General features: G+C 53.5%; 1 protein-coding gene across 3 annotated transcripts in view; it reads left to right on the plus strand.

The window, feature by feature from the left end:
• LOC119965828 (sodium-dependent neutral amino acid transporter B(0)AT1-like) overlaps positions 1 to 23,555 on the plus strand; it is a 60,047-nt gene that overhangs the window by 29,121 nt on the left and 7,371 nt on the right. For all 3 annotated transcript variants that reach the window (XM_038796715.1, XM_038796714.1, XM_038796716.1), the window contains exons 4-9: positions 2,895 to 3,076; positions 9,442 to 9,552; positions 16,004 to 16,116; positions 16,217 to 16,345; positions 17,750 to 17,906; positions 19,322 to 19,526. In XM_038796715.1, coding sequence (XP_038652643.1) covers positions 2,895 to 3,076; positions 9,442 to 9,552; positions 16,004 to 16,116; positions 16,217 to 16,345; positions 17,750 to 17,906; positions 19,322 to 19,526 — 897 coding nt within the window. The remainder of the gene's footprint in view (positions 1 to 2,894; positions 3,077 to 9,441; positions 9,553 to 16,003; positions 16,117 to 16,216; positions 16,346 to 17,749; positions 17,907 to 19,321; positions 19,527 to 23,555) is intronic.

The raw sequence follows: 23,555 nt of genomic DNA on the forward strand, positions 1-23,555 counted from the left end.
TGTTTCGATAGCTGCAGGGAACTGCTAACTTTGCTTAACTGGCATTTCTTAAGTGGTTATAATAAATTGTTCTCTCCGCGATCTCTTTAGTAAATGTCTCAATGTTTATTTGCACAAAATTAAGAGGTGAGAAGTGTTCTGAGCTTCAGTTATTGATATATTGCTGGTCTGTCTGGATAACATTTTATAGGGTTGCAGGAACAGTGTTTTCTTTTCAACAGATGTTTGTGAAGGGATGATTTTTTTTCTGAGCAGTTACACACATGCCATCGTTGCTATATTTGTTGGTTCTGTGCATAATATATTCTGAGTGAATAGGCATGGAAGGGCCATGAGTTGGCATGGACAGGGCATGGGGGGCATGGAAGAGGCATGGGGGCCTGGGTAAAACCTGTGGAACCTATCTTTCAAACGGTTCCCAAATAGAGATTATGGTTCACGACTCCTCTGAGTCACCCAGAAACAGGCCAGACTCCACATAAACTACAGAAGGGGGAGGATACGCCAATCCTGCCAATGGATTTGGCCAGACCAGGAGTGCAGCTTCGTTACCCACACCTTTGTCCCACACCAGTGAAAATTGGTGGGAATGGGGCTGGAATCCTGGAATTGAGTCCCGCACACCATTTTTAAACGGCTCCAGAGTCTTTCCAAGTACGCAAAAGCAAGGGCTAGAGTTCAGCAGGCTGTTTGACTGAGGGGGCATCACACCTGAGCCTGAAAAGCTACAGAGAATACTGGGAAAGCTTAGCCGGTCTAGCAGCATCTGTGGAGAGAGAATCAGAGTAAACGTTTCGAGTCTGTGTGAGTATTATTCAGAACTAAAGAGGAGAAATGCGACGGATTTTGTTCTTTTAAGGTGAGGTAGAGCAGGTGGAACAGAGTAGAAGGTCAAGGATAGACGATCGATGTTCACCTTTATAGTTGGGCCCATGGGCAGAGCCAATATTCGAAGAAACAAACTTCTAGTATGAGTTCATGAATAGCAATCAGGGGCGTAATTCTCCAACCCCCAGCAGGGTCGGAGAATCGCCTGGGGCCGCCGTAAATCCCGCCCCCGCCGTGGCAGAGATTCTCCGCCACCCGGGAAGTGGCGGTGGCGGGAATCTCGCCACTCCGATCGGCAAGGCCCCTGCGGTGATTCTCCGGCACGGATGGGCCGAAGTCCCGCCGCTGGGAGGCCTCTCCCGCCGCCGAGGTTTGAACCACCTCTGGAACAGTGGGATCAGCGGCGCGAGCGGGCCCCGGGGTCCTGGGGGGGGGGGATCGAACCCCAGGGGGTGCCCCCACGGTGGCCTGGCCCGCGATCGGGGCCCCCCGCTCAGACTCCGGGCCAGTGCCCTGGGTGCACTCTTTCTCCTTCCGCGGCCGCCACGGCCTCCGCCATGGCGGAAGCGGAAGAAAAACCCACATCGCGCATGCGCCAACCGGCGAAAGCCTTTCGGCCAGCCCCCCTGCCGGGGTCGCCGGTTTCTTGCGCCAGTCTTCTGGTGCCAACCGCTCCGGCACGGGGTTGGCCCCCAAAGGTGGGGAGAATTCCAACCACTCAGGGGTCGGGCCTCCCCAATGGTGGGGATAATTCCCCACCTTTGGGGAGGCCTGACCCCTGAGTGGTTGGCGCCACTCCCCTACGCCGGGACCCTCCATCACGCCAGGTAGGGGAGAATCCAGCCCCAGAAATGTGAATCCTGGCCAATTTCTCTTGGAGTGTGGGAGCTCAGGACAACAATAATACCCTAATCAGTAACCCAGGTGGGATTTGTCAACTTTACAAAGACCAGTGATAGAGAAGAGAAAGGTGGATGTTTTCCTGATTGAGTTAGCACCAACACAGTGGCTGAATGGCACCTCTCTGTGTTGTAAACACTCTGTGATTCCATGCTATGATCCTAAGTCTTTAAGATTATGAAAGGATTTGATAGGGTCGACGTAGAGGGTCGCTTGCAGGACAGACCAACAGTAAGGGCCACAAATCTCAGATAATCACCAATAAATCCAATGAAGAATTTCAGAGAAACATCTTCACCAGAGTGTGGTTAGAATGTGGAACTTGTTCACACACAAACTGGTTAAGGTGATTAGCAGGGTTGCATTTAAGACAATGCTCGATGGACAGGAGGAGGAAAGGAATAGGACGTGTTCATGGGGTTGGATGAAGAAAGGTGGGAGGTCTCTCACATGGAGCAGGAGCTGGCATGAATCAGATGGGCCTGTTTCTGTGCTGTGAATTCTAAGGGAAACCACTGACAGGCCTACACACTTGACAAGTCCACTCGGTCCACGGGAGAGATTTTCTTGGAAGTGGCGAAGGTTCATTGCAAAAGAAGCAAACGTGATGTGAGGAAAACTTTTTTCGCACAAGTGGTCGGGGTTTGGAATGCCCAGGGGTGTGGTAGAGGCAGGTTCAATCGAAGCATTGAAGAGGGCGTTAGGTGATTATTTGATTGAAACCATGTGCAGGGGTCTGGGGGAAAATGGCAGAGGAAAGGCACCAAGCCGTGGTGCTTGTTCGGAGAGCTGGTGCACACACGATGGGCCAAATGGCCTCCTTCTGCACCGTAGCAACTCTGTAGTTCCTGGACACTTTGCTCACAACCAACTCACCTTTGAGACTTGAGTTCAAAGCCAGTCCAGACTAATGCAATGCCAGTCCCCTCCAGCTGCTAGCTGCAATGAAACACATTTGACAAGTCTCAAAGAGATTTGCCAACGGCCATCAATCCACCATTGAACCATTTTGACACCAATTGGCATTAAAGTGGGAGTTTGACGGCAAGATTCTGTGCGCTAACTGGTTGGCAAGATTGGAATGTTAACGGCGCGGCTTCCTGACTGCAGCATTCTCATCCGATAAGTAACATCTTCCTCGACTATGTTTAATTATGTTTTGACAGGATTTGTAGATGAATGTGTCAGGAGCTCTCCAGTAGATTATTATTGGTACAGGGAAACGTTAAACATTTCAACCAGTATCAATGACTCAGGTACTATCCAGTGGTGGCTGTTACTCTGTCTTATATCTGCTTGGGCTGTGCTGTATGTATGCACAATCAGAGGCATTGAAACAACTGGCAAGGTACTGTTCATTCCTCCATTATATCTGTTTGTACAATTGTAAGATTTCCATTGTGTAATGAAAGAGCTCTGACAGGGCAATGGTGCTTTGGCTTATATTCGCTTGTTCAGAATTATCCTCGAGGAACGTCACTGCACCGACAGAATGTTTAGCGCCATTTCATTTTAGTCACAGATATGGTGGAACATCTTAATTTGTTTTATATAGGATTGCATAAGATTTACAGGCATTGGCCGAAGCCATTCGGGCCAACCAGTCAATGCTCCACCTGAGCCTCTTCCTAGCTTTCCTCATCTATATCTGCCATCGTAGCCGTCTATAGGGGCTGGTTTAGCTCACTCGGCTAAATCGCTGGCTTTGAAAGCAGACCAAGCAGGCCAGCAGCGCGGTTCGATTCCCGTACCAGCCTCCCCGGACAGGCGCCGGAATGTGGCGACTAGGGGCTTTTCACAGTAACTTCATTGAAGCCTACTCGTGACAATAAGCGATTTTCATTTTCATTTTATTGCCTTCTCCCTCAGATGCTTGTCTTTTCTACCCTGACGATATCATTAGAATTTGTTTCAGCCACCTGTGACAATCAGTTCCACATTCTTTGAGTGAGAAAGGTTTTTCCTGAATTCCCGATTGGAATTCTCGTCGGGCAGTCCCTCGGTATCCACTCTATCTCAACCTTTCATCATTTTGAAGATCTATATCAGTTTTCTTTGCTCTAAAGAAAGGAGACCCAGTCTGTCGAGCATTTCCAGATACGTATTTCGTGCACACAAATCCTTGCAAATGTTCTCTGAACCCTCTCCAGTGCTTCTACATCCTTCTCATAAGGTGACAATCAGAACTGCCTGCTGTATCCAAACTGTGGTCCAACCAAGGTCCAATTGCAGCTTCGCAGAATGTCCCTGTTGTTAAAGTGGACAAAGACCATTGTATTTTCCTGCATACAATATCCATCAGAAGCCTCTGATTGGCTGGCCCTCCCTTAGCAACAACAGAGATTCTCCGTTTGGGAGACTGCAGACGGATTCTCCGTCGGCGTACTCCTTCGCTTCGCCGGCAGCACACTCACGTCAGCTGATTTCCCAACGGCGTGGAGGTGGCCACAATGGGAAACCCCATTGGCCGGGACGGAGAATCTCGCTGCTGGCGGGGTTGCGCCGCAGTCGAAAACGGTTGCGGGGGACGGAGAATCCCGTCCAATGTTCTCCCCGCCGGAGAATTGCAGTCAAAGTATGTTCCCCCTGGGAACGCAAATCAGGGGCGGGATTCTCCCCTACCCGGCGTGACGGAGGGTCCCGGAGTAGGCAAGTGGCGCCAACCACTCAGGGGTCGGGCCTCCACAAAGGTGGGGAATTCTCCCCACCTTTGGGGGCCAGCCCCGCGCCGGAGCGGTTGCCACCAGAAGACTGGCGCAAACACCCGGCGTCCCCGGCCGCAGGGCTGGCCGAAAGGCTTTCGCCGGTCCGCGCATGTGCTGACAGTGACGTCAGCGGACGCGGAAGAACATAGATCAGCCAGGGCACTGGCCCGGAGTCTGAGGGGGGGCCCCTATTGCGGGCCAGGCCACCGTGGCGGCACCCCCCAGGGTTCGATCGCCCCCTGCCCCCCCCCCCAGGACCCCGGGGGCCTGCTCGTGCCGCTGATCCCGCCGTTCCAGAGGTGGTTTAAACCTCGGCGGCGGGAGAGGCCTCCCAGCGGCGGGACCTCGGCCCGTCCGGGCCGGAGAATCGGCGCAGGGACCTTTCCGATCGGCGAGATTCCTGCCCCCGCCACTTCCCGGGTGGCAGAGAATCTCTGCCACGGCGGGGGCGGAATTTTAGGCGCCCCCAGGCGATTCTCCGACCCTGCTGGGGGTCGGAGAATTTCGCCCCAGTAAAGCAATTCAATTTCCCTTGCCGTGCAGATCGAGGGAATCCCGCTATCGGGCTGCCATTTTGAGTGGCAAGCCACCTCCCTGCCACACCACAAAGCAGCCCCCCACACACCCCCCCCCTCGCCAAGCAACCCCCCACACCCCCATCACCAAGCAGCCGCCCACACCCCCCCATCGCCAAGCAGCCCCCCACACCCCCCCTTGCCAAGCAGCCCCCCACACCCCCCCTCACCAAGCACCCCCCCACACCCCCACATCACCAAGCAGCCCCCCCACACCCCCCCTCGCGAAGCAGCCCCCCACACACCCCCTCACCAAGCACCCCCCCACACCCCCACATCACCAAGCAGCCCCCCCACACCCCCCCTCACCAAGCACCCCCCCACACCCCCACATCACCAAGCAGCCCCCCCACACCCCCCATCGCCAAGCAGCCCCCACACCCCCCCTCACCAAGCACCCCCCCACACCCCCACATCACCCAAGCAGCCCCCCACACCCCCCCTCGCCAAGCAGCCCCCCCACACCCCCCCTCACCAAGCACCCCCCCACACCCCCACATCACCAAGCAGCCCCCCACACCCCCCCTCGCCAAGCAGCCCCCCACACCCCCCCTCGCCAAGCAGCCCCCCACACCCCCCCTCTCTAAGTAGCCCCCCACACCCCCCCTCGCCAAGCAGCCCCCCACACCCCCCTCGCCAAGCAGCCCCCACACCCCCCTCGCCAAGCACCCCCCCACACCCCCATCGCCAAGTAGCCCCCCACACTCCCCATCGCCAAGCAGCCCCCCACACCCCCCTCGCCAAGCAGCCCCCCACACCCCCCATCGCCAAGTAGCCCCCCACACCCCCCCTCGCCAAGCAGCCCCCCACACCCCCCCATCGCCAAGCAGCCCCCCACACCCCCATCGCCAAGTAGCCCCCCACACCCTCCCATCGCCAAGCAGCCCCCCACACCCCCCCTCGCCAAGCAGCCCCCCACACCCCCCGTCGCCAAGCACCCACCCACACCCCCCCATCACCAAGCAGCCCCCCCACACCCCCCCTCGCCAAGCAGCCCCCCACACCCCCCCATCGCCAAGCAGCCCCCCACACCCCCATCGCCAAGCAGCCCCCCACAACCCCCTCTCCAAGCAGCCCCCCACACCCCCCCCCTTGCCAAGCAGCCCCCCACACCTCCCATCACCAAGCAGCCCCCCACACCCCCCCTCGCCAAGCAGCCCCCCACATCCCCCCTCGCCAAGCAGCCCCCCACACCCTCCCCTCGCCAAGCAGCCCCCCACACCCCCCCTTCCCAAGCAGCCCCCCACATCCCCCCTTGCCAAGCAGCCCCCCACACCCCCCAATCGTCAAGCAGCCCCCCACACCCCCCATCGCAAAGCAGCCCCCCACATCCCCCCATCGCCAAGCAGCCCCCCACACCCCCATCGCAAAGCAGCCCCCCACACCCCCCCACACACCCCCATCGCCAAGCAGCCCCCTGCATCGCAAAGCAGCCCCCCCACACCCCCATCGCCAAGCAGCCCCCCCGCACCCCCATCGCAAAGCAGCTCCCCCACACCCCTGCATCGCAAAGCAGCCGCCCCACACCCCCATCGCCAAGCAGCCCCCCCAACCCCCATCGCCAAGCAGCCCCCCACGCCCCCCCTTGCCAAGCAGCCCCCCACACCCCCCATCGCAAAGCAGCTCCCCCACACCCCATTGCCAAGCAGTCCTCCACACACCCCCCCATCGCCAAGCAGCCCCCCACACCCCCCCATCGCCAAGCAGCCCCCCACACCCCCCATCGCCAAGCAGCCCCCCACACCCCCCCATCGCCAAGCAGCCCCCCACACCCCCCCTCGCCAAGCAGCCCCCCACACCCCCCCATCGTCAAGCAGCCCCCCATACCACCCATCGCAAAGCAGCCCCCCCACACCCCCCCATCGCAAAGCAGCCCCCCACACCCCCGCATCGCCAAGCAGCCCCCCACACCCCCCCATCGTCAAGCAGCCCCCCACACCCCCGCATGGCCAAGCAGCCCCCCACACCCCCCCCATCGTCAAGCAGCCCCCCCACACCCCCGCATCGCAAAGCAGCCCCCCACACCCCCCTCGCCAAGCAGCCCCCCACACCCCCCCTCGCCAAGCAGCCCCCCACACCCCCCCATCGCCAAGCAGCCCCCCACACCCCACCCTCGCCAAGCAGCCCACCACACCCCCCCATCGCCAAGCAGCCCCCCACACCCCCCCATCGCCAAGCAGCCCCCCACACCCCTGCATCGCAAAGCAGCCCCCCACACCCCCCCATCGCCAAGCAGCCCCCCCATCACCAAGCAGCCCCCCCACAACCCCCCATCGCAAAGCAGCTCCCCCACACCCCCCCCCATCGCAAAGCTGCCCCCCCACACCCCCCCCTCGCCAAGCAGCCCCCCACACCCCCCCATCGCAAAGCAGCTCCCCACACCCCCCGCATCGCAAAGCAGCCCCCCACACCCCCCCATCGCAAAGCAGCCCCCCACACCCCCCATCGCAAAGCAGCCCCCCACACCCCCCATTGCAAAGCAGCCCCCCCACACCCCCCCTCGCCAAGCAGCCCCCCCACACGCCCCTCGCCAAGCAGCATCCCACACCCCCCATCGCAAAGCAGCCCCCCCACACCCCCCCTCGCCAAGCAGCCCCCCACACCCCCCCATCGCCAAGCAGCCCCCCACACGCCCCTCGCCAAGCAGCCCCCCACACCCCCCATCGCAACGCAGCCCCCCACACCTCCCCATCGCAAAGCAGCCCCCCACACCCCCCCATCGTCAAGCAGCCCCCCACACCCCCCATCGCCAAGCAGCCCCCCACACCCCCCCATCGCCAAGCAGCCCCCCCACACACCCCCTCGCCAAGCAGCCCCCCCCACACCCCCCATCGCAAAGCAGCCCCCCACACCCCCCATCGCCAAGCAGCCCCCCACACCCCCCCTCGCCAAGCAGCCCCCCACGCCCCCCCCATCGCAAAGCAGCCCCCCACACCCCCATCGCAAAGCAGCCCCCCACACCCCCCCCATCGCAAAGCAGCCCCCAAAACCCCCCCCCCTCGCCAGGCAGCCCCCCCACACCCCCCATCGCAAAGCAGCTCCCCACACCCCCCATCGCCAAGCAGCCCCTCCACACCCCCCATCGCCAAGCAGCCCCCCACCCCCCCCATCGCAAAGCAGCCCCCCACCCCCCCATCGCAAAGCAGCCCCCCACACCCCCATCGCAAAGCAGCCCCCCACACCCCCCATCGCCAAGCAGCCCCCCACCCCCCCTCGCCAGGCAGCCCCCCCACACCCCGCCATCGCAAAGCAGCCCCCCACACCCCCCATCGCCAAGCAGCCCCCACACACCCCCGCCAAGCAGCCCCCCACACCCCCCCTTGCCAAGCAGCCCCCCACACCCCCGCATCGCCAAGCAGCCCCCCCCCACCCCCGCATCGCCAGGCAGCCCCCCCACACCCTGCATCGCCAAGCAGCCCCCCCCCCACCCCTGCATCGCAAAGCAGCCCCCCCCCACCCCGCATCCCAAAGCAGCCCCATCCCCAGATTGTCTGGGTACCCTCTCCTCTTCAGGGGCTGGTTTAGCACAGTGGGCTAAACAGCTGTCTTGTAATGCAGAACAACGCCAGCAGCGCGGGTTCAATTCCCGTACTGGCCTCCCAAAACAGGCGCCGGAATGTGGCGACTAGGGGCTTTTCACAGTAACTTCATTGAAGCGTACTTGAGAATAAGCGATTAATATTAAGTACAGGGTGACCCAACCCACCCCACCCCGCCCCCCCCCCCCCCAGAGACTCCCTAACTAGGGATCCCCTTAATAGGGGGACCCACCCACATTGACCCCCTTAAGAGGGGGACCCTCACAGGGATCCCTTAAAAGGCCCCCCAAGGGCATCCCCTTAATAGGGAGATCCCCAGGGACCCCCTAACTAGAGTCCCCCCCCCCCCAGTAAAAGACCCCTGTCTGGAAGCTAGAGAGTAGTCCAGGCAGGGGCAGTCACATAGATTATAGTGTAACACTTACCTGGAAGCACCAGTGTCCATTCTTGGAAAGAGAACAGCTGTGACCCGTGTTTAAATCCCTCAGATCCTTTGGCTGCAAGCCATTCATTCATTTCCAATAGTTGGCTCTGATTGACAGCTTCCACAAAAAGTTGCAGCCTTGATTCATTCCCCCTTCATGACACTATAAGTGCTGAAACCCTAATGTTTACAAACACCAACCACTTCAAAGAGAGGTAAGTACATTGCAATCACACGCTTGAATGGTTGGAATGCACTTACCACTCTTTGATGTGGTTGATTTTTGTAAACATTGAGGTTTCAGCAGTTAAAGTCACTCACCAATGAATTTCAAACTCTCAGGTTTATATTCAGCAGTGGAAGTTCAACATTAATGAAAGTATATGAAGTTTAAGCGGAATGTGTAAATAGTCAACCTCTTTGGCTGGACTGGTACAATATATTTAATCTTCCTATTTATTTTCCTTCAGGCTGTATATGTTACCTCTACCCTCCCTTATCTTGTCCTTACTATCTTCTTAATTCGAGGATTGACATTAAAAGGATCTGTTGATGGAATAATATTTCTCTTCACACCAGACGTGAGTAGAGCTTTTTCAATTCCTTTTCCCATTTTGCAACTTATAACATGCTTTCTGTAATCGAAAAGAAACACTGGTCATAATGTTAACCCCAAAAAGCGGCAGGTTGGGGCCGAGGCAAGATCTTTAAATCTTTAACAGCTGAAACTCGATGCCTACCTCCCTCCAAGGCGGCCACGTTTCGTTTTAACAGAGGCAGGACAGGACCGGGGTGGGGGGGGGGGGGCAGGTGTGTGTGGAGTGAGAATCCTTAGGAGGGGGTTAGTGACTTAAATATTACAATGTAAGGGCAGCACGGTGGCCTAGTGGTTAGCACAGCTGCCTCACGGCGCTGAGGTCCCAGGTTTGATCCCGGCTCTGGGTCACTGTCTGTGTGGAGTTTGCACATTCTCCCCGTGTCTGCGTGGGTTTCACCCCCACAACCCAAAAATGTGCAGAGTAGGTGGATTGGCCACGCTAAATTGCCCCTTAATTGGAAAAAATAATTGGGTAATCTAAATTTATAAAAAAAAATATTACAACGTGCCTCATATTTCAAATGCCTTCCAGGTTTAACCCTGGTTGACCAGGTTTCCCCAAAATGGGTCTTATGGGCCAAAAGGAGCGGGTCTTCTTTTTGCCAGCCCAGCAAACTTTCCTGCCATTGTACCCCTGCCTCCCCCCCCCCCCCCCCCCCCCCCCCCCCCCCCCCCCCCCCCATAACTAACTCCCCTGGCCTCCCTACCCCGTGATATCGGATGCTCCCCCCTTTCGGATCGGGCTCTATTCTCAATGCAAAGAATTCCCCCTTGAACCTTGTGAACCTGGGTCAAGAATAGACCTCCCCACATTACTGACAATGTCTACACCCCATGGTCCAGACCAACCTCCCAACCCCTGAAACCAGGATGGGTGCCCCCCCCCCTCCCCCCCCCCCCCCCCTCCGTCGGCACAATTGGATAGTCCTGCTCCCGGAACTAAGTCAGTCCCCTCTCGAGATTGGTGGATTGGCAGCCAATGGAAGTCAGCGGCAGGGCTGATGGGTGAATGTGACATGGTGTGAGGTATCTTGATGATGACGGGCCTCCAGTCCATGGGGATCTGGCAGCATCTGATGGGCTGAGTGGCCTAGTCAATACCTCATATACTTGTGCAAAAGTCACATTTTCAAACCAATTTTTTAGGCAAAGAGTAAAAGGCTTGATTTTCACACGGGTAATGTTTTGGGGGGAATTAGTTCAACCAGAACACACCCACCCAGCGCAGAATGGCGCTGAAAAGATTCCACAAGGTAATGGGGGAAGTGGCAGCCACACCAGCCATTTACTGTCCCCCACCCCACCCCTCCACCCCCTGTCATTCTTTCTCCCTGATTTTATTAAAGAGTCACCCCCACCCGGGCGATGTTGGCAGGGCCGACAATGCTCGTGGGCCAGTGGGAGGGCAGGAAGGAAAGGGGAGGGTCGCACTGTTTGAAAATATTACGTTGATTGCTCCTGGCCCCTGACTTAGGCCTCGGTGCAGCGGCTTGCTCGATACTGGCAATCACGTGGGTCCAAGTGGCAAGGCCCCCTCCTCCCCTTTTCTTTCCCCAGGAAGGCTGAGGGCGGACACAAGGCCCAGGAGTTGATTTCATTCATGTTTTGCAATGAGTGCGATCCCTGAATCCTGTTTATTTCTCTTCTCCTATCTGTCCGTTTCTCTCACAAAAAAAAATCAAAATCAATCTACATTCTTCCTGTCTTAACTAACAGCCGAAGGAAATACGGTAAATATAACTTGTGCAATGAATGATGTGATTGTGGAGATTATGGACGCGATTTAACTAAATGGGAACAAAGTCCCATAGCGAGCATGTTTAGCTATCTGTTTCCCGCTGCTTGTGTCTGATAAGGGGCCTCAACGGGGAACGTGTGGTCGAGGTCACACATTGCCCCATTTTTGTACACGGAGGAGCTCCGCTCAACAGACCTGCACCTGGAGCCATCTGATCCCCTGGGAGACCTCCACGAGTGTCGTTCCATCTGGTCCCCATTTGCGGGTAACTCGGGAATGTGCACATTAAAGTGAGACTGGCCGTCTCTCTTTAATATGCAAATTTGAGACAAAGTGATCGTGTCTATTTTAAATCGCTGCATCTCGCAAGGTCGCGGGAGTGGAATCTCCTGGCTTCAATCGGCCACACTGCGCTGCCGTAAGCTGTTCTTCGGGCACAGTGTGGCCGTTTGATCTAGCCCTACACTTTGGTTTTGAAATCATAGAATCATAGAATTTACAATGTGGAAGGAGGCCAAATTTTGGGGCTTTGACCTTTGAGAACTGCTCGACATTTACATGATGTATGTGAAATTTATGTGGATTTATCATGGGATTTACAGTGCAGAAGGAGGCCATTCGGCCCAGTGAGTCTGCACCGGCTCTTGGAAAGAGCAGCCCCCCTTCAGCCCACACTTCCACCCATCCCCGTAACCCCACCTAACCTAAGGGCAATTTATCATGGCCAATCCATCTAACCTGCACATCTTTGGACTGTGGGAGGAAACCGGAGCACCCGGATGAAACCCACGCAGGCACAGGGAGAACGTGCAGACTCCGCACAGACAGTGACCCAAGCCGAGGAATCGAACCTGGGATCCTGGAGCCGTGAAGCAACTGTGCTAACCACTATGCTAACGTGTCACCATTTATGGGTCAACAATTCTGGAGTTGACTTTTACACAAGTATGTATAGTCATCTGTTTTATCCCTTGGACTTTCCCATTCTTTTACAACCTTCAATATCTTCTACACCCACATTCTTTGATTTCCGTCCTCAGTCAGACAATTTAAATTCTTTCTACCATCTGTCCGTCCATCTTGCCATTTACTGCAAAGAAAGGGAACATCAATATTGAAACAATTGTAGGACTGTAACACTGCTGTGAATACCTGGCAAGGTCCCCAGCACCGTGATCCCCAACAGATTGACAGCAGAAGTAGACAGTCCCCTTTGTGAAGAACGGGCAGGCTTCTGGAGTGAAATATCATGCAGTGAGCAGAACGTTATGCTTAGTAACATTAGCTAGAGTACCAGATAAAGGTGAAGAGCAAGGGTCCTCTACCAACCTACCCCCAGCTCTCAGCACTGCCAGCCGGTTCTAGAAATCCACGGTGAGGCCTTGGTCAACTTGGATGAGTTTCCATATCTTGGGAGCCTACTATCAACAAGGGCAGACGTGAATGGTGAGGTTCAACACCGTCTTCAGTGTGCCAGCTTAGCCTTCAGCCGCCTGAGGAAGGGAGTGTTTGAAGACCAGGACATCAGACCCAACACCGAGCTCATGGTCCAGAGAGTAGTCGTGATATCCATCCTCCTGTATGGCTCAGGATAGGAGCACCAACATCAGTTCTCACTCAGGCCAACATCGGCAGCATTGACGTATTGACCGCCCTCGATCAGCTCCCCTGGGCGAACTACATCATCCGCATGCCTGATGCGAGACTCCTGAAACAAGCGTTCTATTCAGAGCTTCAACATGACCAGTGAGCCCCAGGGGGGTAGAGGAAAAGTTTCAAGGACACCGTCAAAGCCTCCTTGAAAAAGTGTGACATCCCCATCGAGACCTGGGAATCCCTGGCCCAAGATGGCCCGAAGTGGAAGAAAAGAATCCAGGAAGGAACCAAGGGCGCAATTCTCCCAAAGGGAGACAAACAGCCGACGCCAGAGTGAAACCTGGAGTGTTTCACTCCGGCGTCGGAGGCCACTCCTCGTCCCCTATTCTCCCCCCCCCCCCCGGGGGGCTAGGAGCAGCGGCACGTGAATTCCGTGCGCCGGGCCTTGACGCTTGCGTCAAAGCGGCGCGCCGGGAATGACGCGGCCGGCGGCGCCGAAGTGACATCAGCCGCGCATGCGCAGGTTAGCCGGCGCCAACCAGCGCATGCACGGTTGTCGTCTTCCCCTCCGCTGCCCCGCAAGACATGGCAGCTTGATCTTGCGGGGCGGCGGAGGGGAAAGAGTGCGTCTTTTAGAGACACCGGCCCGATGATCGGTGGGCACCGATCGCGGGTCAGTCACCTCCTGAGCACGGCCGTGTTGCTCGATCCTCCTCCGTCCCCCACAGGCCCGACACTCACCGGTCGCGCACTGTTCACGCCGGCAGCGACCAGATGTGATTGGCGCCGGTGTGAACCGGTCGGGTTCGGCAGGCTGCTCGGCCCATCCGGGCCGGAGAATCGGCGGTCGCCGTGAGAAACGGCGAGCGGCGATTCTCCGAGCGGCCTGTCACAAAACGCGACACGCCATTTTGGGGGGGGTGGGAGAATCGCGGGGGGTGCCCAGGCGGCATGGCGTGATTCGCCCGGCCCTCCCGCGATTCTCCCACCTGGCGTGGGGAGCGGAGAATCGCGCCCCAAATACCTCGGCTTACAGCCAAATGCAAGTGTCGCCGTGAAAGGAGCGCGTAGCAAACTGGGCAGCCCACCCACCCGTTCCTCCAACCACCACCTGCCCCACGTGTGACAGAGACTGAAGGTTGCACACTAGACCCCGCTGACACCTGACAACTCATTGTTGCCATCAGAAACCATTCAGTGACTTTGAGAAGGTTTTCAACAGCATTCATCGGCAGATGCAGGTAGATCACAATAAAGCCCACCGTCCTGGATTGGTATATTAAAGTCTTCAAAGCCTTATACCGCAACTCCAGCTGCTGCTTTAGGACCAGCGCTGACGTTATTCATCGTTTGAAGGCGGGAAGTTAGGAAATGTTCCTTCACACAACGTGTGGTCGAAGCTTAGAAAACTCCCGCAAAAGGCAATTATGGCGAGGTCAATTTTAAACTGATAGCCAAAGATGTCAGCCAATGATATCAGGCTGGATTCTCTGATGCCAAAATCGTGATCGGCGATCGGGCGGAGAATGGATTCCGATGCCGGAATCGGGGCCGGTGCCAGTTTGACTTCAGTCCGCCACGCTCTGCCCCCTCCAAACCAAATCAGCGGGCCTACCCGCGATGCTCCGCCCCGATAGGCTGAGTTCCTGGCAGCGCGGGCCATGTGTGGTTTCAAATGTGCGGGAACCCGGTGTGGGTGGGGCTATTACTCGAGCTGGGGGGGGGGGTTACTGGTTGGGACCAGGGGGTGGGCTGTGGGGTTGAGGTTGGCAGATTGGGTTCGCGCACGGCACCATGTTTTATGGCGTGACGGGTGCATGCTGTCAGCCTGCGCATGCGCGGCCCGGGACCTGGCCAATCTCTGGCTGTTTTCGGTGCGAACCGCAGGACATTCACTCGCCGCTGGTGCTAGTCCATCACCTGTCCCGGAATGGGTGAGGGTTCCTCGCCGATTTGTCGGTCGTAGAAGTCCACACTTGCTCCACTGGGGTCAACACTTAGCAGCAAAACTGGAGAATCCAGCCCTATGTGCGGAGGAAGCGTCTGGCTTTATAATCAAAATGTCGGCGGCGCCCCTGCACCGATGCTCCGCCCGGTGGGGGGGCGAGCAGCCGTACCACGTAAAGCCCTGGCTTTACCGGCAGATACGGATGGAGAATGAACCGGTCCGTGGCCGCACATGCGCACGGCGGTGACCTGTAGCGGCTACGCCGTACAACATGGTGCCGACTGCGCGCGGACCCGGCCTGCCAGATAGTGCCCCCCGTGTAACCCCCCTTGCCATCCCTGGACCACCCACCACTAGTCTCCGAAGCCCCAGCCGAAGCCCCCCCACCACCAGCGGAGCAACTCCCCCACCCGACTGTGGCACCCGCTGGACGCAGTCCACAGCCGCCACGTGAGGTCCCCGGAAACAGAGGGCACGCAACCAACATCATCAGGAATGCGGCCCATCGGGGGCGGAGCAACGGAGAAGGCCCTCAGGTGACGTCCTGAGGCTGTCCCAACGGCATGCGGCATACTCAGCGATTAGGCCGTTTTTGAGGGGGTGGAGCAACCAGAAAACGGCGCCACCCCCGATTTCAACGTAGAAACAGATTCTGCGACCGATCGCCGAATGTGATTTCGGCGACGGAAAATCCCGCCCATTGTCTCCCAAACGGAGAATTCTGCCCATCAAGTAATCCGGGGAATGGAATTAAGTCATGGATCAGGCATGGTCCCATTGAATGGCAAAACAGACTTGAGGGGCTGAATGGCTTCCCCAGTCCCTCTGTAACTATAGTCCCTCCTATTGCTTGCCAAACCTCTTTAGTGCCATCAGCAAATTTTCAAACCGCACCCCTTACATCTGAAAATACTCTTCGAAAAGATGTTTTATGAAGGGAAAAACAGAATATGCTGGGCAATCTCGCCAGGTTTGACAGCATCCGTGGGGAGAGAAGGGAGCTGACGCTTTGAGTCTGGATGACTCTTTGTCAAGGCTTTGTCAAAGTTTTATAAAAGAAGGCGTTCTGTTAAATTCTACACGGTCATTTTGAGCACTGACTCGCCAAAACTTATTATTGTCACAATAATGCGTTTCTACTCCAATTTGCAGATCGAAGAATTGAAAAATCCGACCACCTGGTTAGATGCCGGAGCGCAAGTCTTTTACTCATTTTCCTTAGCCTTTGGGGGTCTAATTTCCTTCTCCAGTTATAACTCTGTTCAGTAAGTAACATTTGATGTTAACTTCCACGTGCTCGTCGCGTAAAAACAACCCAAACGTTTATAAATAATCAAACGCTGACTGCTTCCCTCTATCCCATAGTAACAATTGTGAGCGAGACGCTGTTATAATCTCCGTCATCAATGGCTTCACGTCCATCTATGCAGCTACAGTAATATATTCCATTATCGGTTTCCGAGCAACAGAGCAATTTGACACATGTTTTGAGAAGTAAGTAAGTTATGCGGGAATATTATTAAATATCAACTTTAATCGTTTATGCTTTGCTACATTACATTGCTTGATTCAGATTATTGGGAAAATGAAACAGCTTTGCTCAAAAGTCTTCACACCAGAGGACAGTGGGCTAAATTTCGTTGCCACAATGGGGGTCCCGACAACAGGCCAAAAATCACAAGTGACCCTGCCGTAGCTGTTTGCATGGCCCCCCCGGGATATGTTTTGAGGGTCGGGCAATGAATTTTCTGCCCTTGGATCTGCCAATCATTGAAAGAATGGACGCCCATCCCAAATAGATAATCAAAGGACCAACAGCTCCTCAGTCTCGGCAATAAGACTGAGGCCTGGGAGTCGAGGTTGGCAGGGAGGGGTGCAGCTCCTTCCCAACCAGGTGATTGGGGACTCGGGGCAGGTTTAACTCAGTTGGCTGGACAGCTGGTTTGTGATAGAGAGCGAGGCCAACAGCGAAGGTTCAATTCCCGTACCGGCTGAGGCTATTCATGAGGTGAGGTGATTCTCAGGTTAAACCACCACCAGGCAGCTCTCCTCCTCAAAGGGGAAAGCAGCCTATGGTGATCTGGGAACTTTATTGCTCATGGATCAAGCCCCAAGAACTGCCTCAGCCAGAATGGGGGTTAAACCCATGTTGTTAGTGTTATTCTGAACCACACTCTTAGCCACTGGCTCAGCAGTATTGTATTGAGGAAGGCAATATTTTGGAGTGATTCTGGAGGGGACAGTATTCTACAGTGGATAATGTTGTCCAGTGGATGAAATGCTAAGATGGTTGTTGTTCTATAGTGGATGGTATTCTGTTGGGGAAGATATTCTATCGGGGACAGTATCCTATAGTGGGTGATAGTCTATGGTGTATGGTACTGTATAATGGATGGAATTCTATAGATGATGTTCTATAATGAGTGTTAGGGCAGCACAGTAGCACAGCGGATAGCACTGTTGCTTCACAGCTCCAGGGTCCCAGGTTTGATTCCTGGCTTGGGTCACTGTCTGTGCGGAGTCTTCACGTTCTCCCTGTGTCTGCATGGGTTTCCTCCGGGTGCTCTGGTTTCCTCCCACAGTCCAAAGACGTGCAGGTTAGGTGCATTGTCCATACTAAATTGCCCTTAGAGTCCAAAGGAGTTGGGTGGGGTTGCTGGGCTAGGGGTGTGGGGCGGAGGTGTGGGTTTAAGTGGGGTATTCTTTCCATGGGCCGATGCAGTCCCGATGGGCCGAATGGCCTCCTTCTGCACTGTAAATTCTACGTCTATGTCTAAGTGTTGTGATATACAGCGTGAGCAAAAAGAAGGGTGCGGCAATTTGAAAATGCTGTCTGTCACAAAAGTAACATTGATTAAGGCTTGATTCATTTATGTATTTTTTTTTGTTTCCTTACAGTAATATCTTGAGCTTGACTAATGCTTTTGACCTGGCAGAAACCAATTTGACCAGAGGGAACTATGATGAAGTCCTTCAATATTTAAACAGCACCTCCCCTGCTATCGTAAATAAGCTGGATTTGAAAACCTGTAATCTGCAAGACCTGCTCAGTCAGGTTGGTATCTTTAGCTCAAACTCTGTTTGCTTTAGCAGTGAAGCCTTTAAGTGTTCTGAGATTCTTCCACCGTCTGTCTAAGCTGCGTTTTGGAAGGCAGGTGAGAAAATGTCAAAACTAACGATTATGCGCTTTCCATTATTCAATATTGCAGTTTTTCCCCAAAATTTTAACTCATTGATAATACACAAATATGAATAATGAAGTATTCAAATCTGCCTGTTTTATGTAACATAACTTTAGCTCCATGTTCTGGGCGTGTCCAAGATAAAGTGGGCTCTGGCAGCGATTCTCAGACGTGATGCCTGAGGCGTTGGGTATGGGGGTGGGTGCGAGTCCAGAGGTGCCGATATTCGGGGTGTCGGAAGACCCGGGTGTCCGGGGGGGGGTGAGAGAGGCCGATGTTTCGGACATTGCCTCCCTGATAACCCCGGAGGCGGATTTTTGCTAGGTGGTGGGACGAGGAGCCACCGAAACCGGGAACGACCTGGCAGAATTCCTGAGGCTGGAAAAGGTTGAGTTTGCTCTGCGAGGGTCGACAGAGGGGTTCCCACGGAGGTGGAAGCCGCTTATCGATTTCTTTATGGAGGATTGAGGGATCAGCACCAGTGAGGTAGATTGGGTAGGGTTATGGGGGTTAAAATGGGGAAGGGGAGATGTGGCGGGGTGTTGGTGTCGGGGGGCAGGCTCGATTGTTTATCGAGCTGTTTTACTGTTCTTCTGATATTTTGTGTGTATATGTGAAAACGCCTTGAATAAAATATTTTTTAAAAACACATCACTCTGGCCTACTTGGCCTTTTCAAATTTGTGCCTTAAAATCCAAGAATGTATATTTAGTTCACCCCTCTCCTCTTCCCAAAAGCAAAGTACGAAAAGACATGTGATGTGTACACAGGTACATGGTCATGTATATTTCTCGGTATACTTGGCCACATACCACACCCACCCCCACTAATGAGGCAGCATTTTTAATCTAAAGGTCCAATTCCTGGAACAACATTCTAAGATCAATGTGATCAACTCAAAGGCTTCATTAAACCATCCCTTTATAATCAGTTTCGAAATGAGGCAGATATTTCTCATTGGTATTGGTGTTTTTGTCTGGCTCTTTTCGTGTTTCTTTGAGCTCCATTAATTCTCCAATCCCCTGCAGAAACCAATGGTCGCCAATGTGCATTCTCAAGATGTACATTAGCACACATCACGCAGTGGAGGTTCAGTCGATGCGTGACCTGGGGCATTGTCGCTTAGTCCAATTCTTTATTCAACTAGACCGGTACGCAATTAAGTCCCAAACACCTGGCCCCGAACCTTTTCAACTAACTCCAATCTCCTTCAATGGCGACTAGGAGCTTTTCACAGTAACTTCATACTTGTGACAATAAAAGATTATTATTATTGTTATTATTACAGGGCGTCGAAGGCACCGGATTGGCCTTCATTGTCTTCACTGAAGCTATTACAAAAATGCCCGTCTCTCCGTTATGGTCCATCTTGTTCTTCATCATGTTATTCTGCCTTGGACTTTCTTCCATGTTTGGGAATATAGAAGGTGTGCTGGTACCAGTTGAAGATCTTAAATTCTTCCCAAAGAAGTGGCCCAAGGAACTTATTACTGGTAAACACGAGCCCTCCATTTACTGTACTATTGTGATATCTGTTAGGACCATAAAGCAACTACTACTATCTGTTTCTGAGTCATACCTAGTAAACAATCTTATTATTCAACATATTCTTGAAAAGCAAAAATTCTGCTCCTACCTCAAACAGAAATTAAAACGTTCATTGCATCGAATATGTTCCTTACTGTGTCCAAACATTAATGCCTAAGATCAGGAATTTGCTTGGAGCTGCTCCTGCCTCATTGCCCAAAGTGCTGGAAATGTGGTGGAACCTCCGTTCTTATGGCAAGAGGCAATTCGTTTTGCATGTTTACAAAGAATGGGCACAAATTCTTCGTCCAAAACACATCAAAACTTGTGTGGAAGTGAGTGATTGGAATTCCTCCGACAATGAGGGAGGATAGACAGCATGAGATTAGGCACTCGTCTTCCCATCTGGGATTGGTGTCTGACTGTTCTCGGACTGCTGGTCGTAAGGGTCCCACATGAACTCAAGTTGTTTCAATCAAGTTCCTGGCGTGGGTGGAGGTGCAAAACAAACTTCCCATTAAATGATAATCTCACTCGTAAAGACAAGGTGCAACGACAGTGGGATGCACGTTTGCAGCAACTTCCCAGGAGAGGAACATTGTAGGAACTGAGTAGAGGGAGCAATAAAAATAGAAAGTGCTGGAAAAACGCAGCCAGTCTGGTGGCATCTGTGGAGAGAGAAGCAGAGTTAACACTTTGAGTCCAAAATGACTATTCTTTATAGCTCTGTATTTGGCAGTGTTATAACTGACTTACATTACCCGAAATGAAGCAGTTGATGAATTAAGAGGAAATCTTTCGTTACATTTTCATACATAAATAACTTTGCACAGGAGCAGAATGCAAGCTCATTAGGAACATTAGAAACAGGAATAAACCACTCCGCCCCCCAACCCTGCCCCTCAATTTCATCCAATCTCGATTGATGTGCATCTCAACCCATTTACTCACCTTACTCCATATCCTTTGATAAATGTGCCTAATCTGTCAGTCTCATATGAAAGATTCAAGTGTTCCCAAGCATCTGCAGCCTTCTGGGCAAGAGGGAAATATTCCCAGCAGCCTTTGTGTGAACCATTTCATCCTGAGCTCCCTACTGCATGGCCTCATTGCAATTGTAAGATTAAATCCCTTTGTTCCTGATTCCCTCACCAGACGAAATGGTTTATCTGTATCAACCCTGTCAAACCTTTCTCACAATTTGAGCCTTCGATTTTCTCTACTCAAAGGAAACCAAAGGTCAGAACCAAAGGCCAGATTCAAACAGGCCCACTGTGAAGATAATGGGAACGAGACAAGGAATGTTAAAAAGACAAGCCTAAAGGCTTTGTGCCGTAATGCATGGAGCATTTGCAATAAAGTGGACGAGTTAATCGCGCAAATAGATGTTAACGGGTGTGATGTAGTCGGGATTATGGAGACATGGCTACAGGGTGACCAGGGATCCAGGGGTGATTTATTTGGACTTGCAGAAAGTTTTCGACAAGAACTCACGTAAGAAATTAACGTGTAAAATTAAAGCACACGGGAGGTAGTGCATTGAGATGTATAGAAAACTGGTTGTCAGGCAGTAAATAAGAGTGGGAATAAACGGGCCTTTTTCCAAGGCGCAGGCATTGTCTAATGAGGTACCACAGGGACCAGTGCTCGGACCCCAGCTGTTCACAATACATATTAATGACTTAGATGAGGGAACTAAAAGTAATATCTCCAAATTTGCAAATGGCACAAAAGTGAATGGGAGGTTGAGCTGTAAAGAGGATGCAGAGATGTTTCAGTGTGATTTGGACAAGCTGAATGAGTGGGCAGATGCATGGCAGATGAAGTACAGTGTGGATAAATGTGAGAGTATCCACTTTTGTAGCATAAACAGGAAGGTAGATGATTATCTGAGTTGCTATAGATTGAGAGAGGGGAATGTGCATTGAGACCTGTGAGTCCTTGTCCACCAGTCGCTGAAAGTAAGTATACAGGTGCAGCAGACGGTAAAGAAGGTAAATGGTTTGTTTGCCTTCACAGCAAGAGGGTTCAAGTACAGGAGCAGAAATGTCTTGCTGCAATTATACAGGGCCTTGGTGAGACTACACCTGGAATATTGGGCGGGTTCTACCAGCCATGTTACGTCCGAAAGGTGGCGTGGCACAACGCGAACGGTAGATGCCGGGAGATCCCACTTTTGGGATCAACAAGCTTACCATGCCTCCCGCGATCTAATGTGACCTTGTGAGATGTTGCGATGTGAAACCCACCCATCGTGGACGGGATCACTATCTGGCAAATCTTCATATTAGAGTGAGACAGCTAGTTTCATTCCAATATGCTTTCCCGAGATCTAACCAAGGCGTTGCGATCTAACTCCCTTCCCTCAGAAACTTCAGATGTGCGCTGTTCAGTGCTGGTCTCCACAAATGGGGACCCAATGGACGGCACTCATGGGGGTCTCCCAGGGGATTGGTGGCCCCCAGGTGCTTGCTCTCTGGGCAGGGTGGTGACCTGGCATTGCTGGTGTCACCACCAGCCAGGCACCAAGGTGACCAGGTGGCACTTGTAATGATATGCATAGTAAAGGGTTAACAAGCGAGATTACATGTATATCAACACTAGATGGCGTCACTGAGTGATCTTATAAAAGGCTGCGTCTCTAGACATGCTGGGAGAAAGCTGATGGAGAGTTTGATGTAGAAGGATAGTGTAGAGTTGAGTTATAGTGTAGATTATAAATTAGAGAGATTAATTACTGTATCACAGATTCAATACTATTATTTTGTTACCTGTTATTCAGTAAAGTGTGCGAACCTAATCAAGTTGTGTGAAATAAATTAGTTTTGATTTAAATATTTCTATTTATGTTCTTTGTCAACGCTACATCTTTGGCTATCTTGGAGAACAAGACAGGGAATACAACAGCACTGACAACTGGCACTGCCAGGGTAACATTGCCAGGGTGCCAAGCTGGCATTTTGTGTGTGGCGGTGATTGGGCAATGGTGTGCCCTGCATGGATGTGGAGGGGTTTGAGAGGGCCCGGGGACCTCCCTACAGTAAGTGGGGGGTTGGAGAGAGGTTCAGGGGTCACACTGGGGCTTCAGACTGCACTGAGGAGTTTGGGTGAGCCTAATTTCAGAAAATGAGGCAACGTGCTGCCTCGTCGGGACGTTCCCCGCTACGATACCCAGATTGGCGTCAGATAGTGGGGTGTTTCCTGGCGCTCCAAGCGAATCTCGCTCTACAGGACTCTGCCCCATTCGGATAAACCGCGCCCATTAGGCGCAGTTTTGGTCTCCTTATCTGAGGAAGGCTGTTCTTGCCGTGGAGGGAGAGCAGCGAATGTTTACCAGTCTGATTCCTGGGACGGTGAGACTGACGTTTGAGGACAGATTGAGTCGGTTAGGATTATATTTGCTGGAGTTTGGAAGAATGGTGGGGGATCCCATAGAAACCTATAAAATTCTAAGAGAATTTGACAGTGTGGATGCAGGAAGGATGCCCCTCACATCAGGGGTGTCCAGAACAAGGGGGTCACAGATTGAGGATACTGGTAGATGAGGAAAAGTTTCTTCAGCCAGAGAGTGGTCGGCCTGTGGAATCTCTTCCAGGGAAAGCAGTTGAGGCCAAACAACTTTGGCTGGATTCTCCGTCTGGATCCTCCGTTTCGCCGGCAGCGCACCCACGCCCAGGGGTTTCTTGACTGCATGGCAGTGCCCACGATGGAAACCCCATTGCCCGGCTGGCGGATTGGCGGATTGCCGTTGCCAGCAGGGGCACACCGCACCGGAATACGGGCACGGTGAGACAGAGAATCCCATCCTGTATGTTTTCAAGAAGGTGTTAGATATATAATAATCTTTATTGTCACAAGTCGGCTTACACTGTATTGACGTTACTGTGAAAAGCCGCTAGTCGCCACATTCCGGCGCCTGTTTGGGTACACCAGAGGGAGAATGCAGAATGTCCAATTCACCTGACACCACGTCTTTCGGGACTTGTGGGAGGAAA

This window comes from Scyliorhinus canicula, chromosome 5, assembly GCF_902713615.1.
Source record: "Scyliorhinus canicula chromosome 5, sScyCan1.1, whole genome shotgun sequence".
NCBI lineage: Eukaryota > Metazoa > Chordata > Chondrichthyes > Carcharhiniformes > Scyliorhinidae > Scyliorhinus > Scyliorhinus canicula.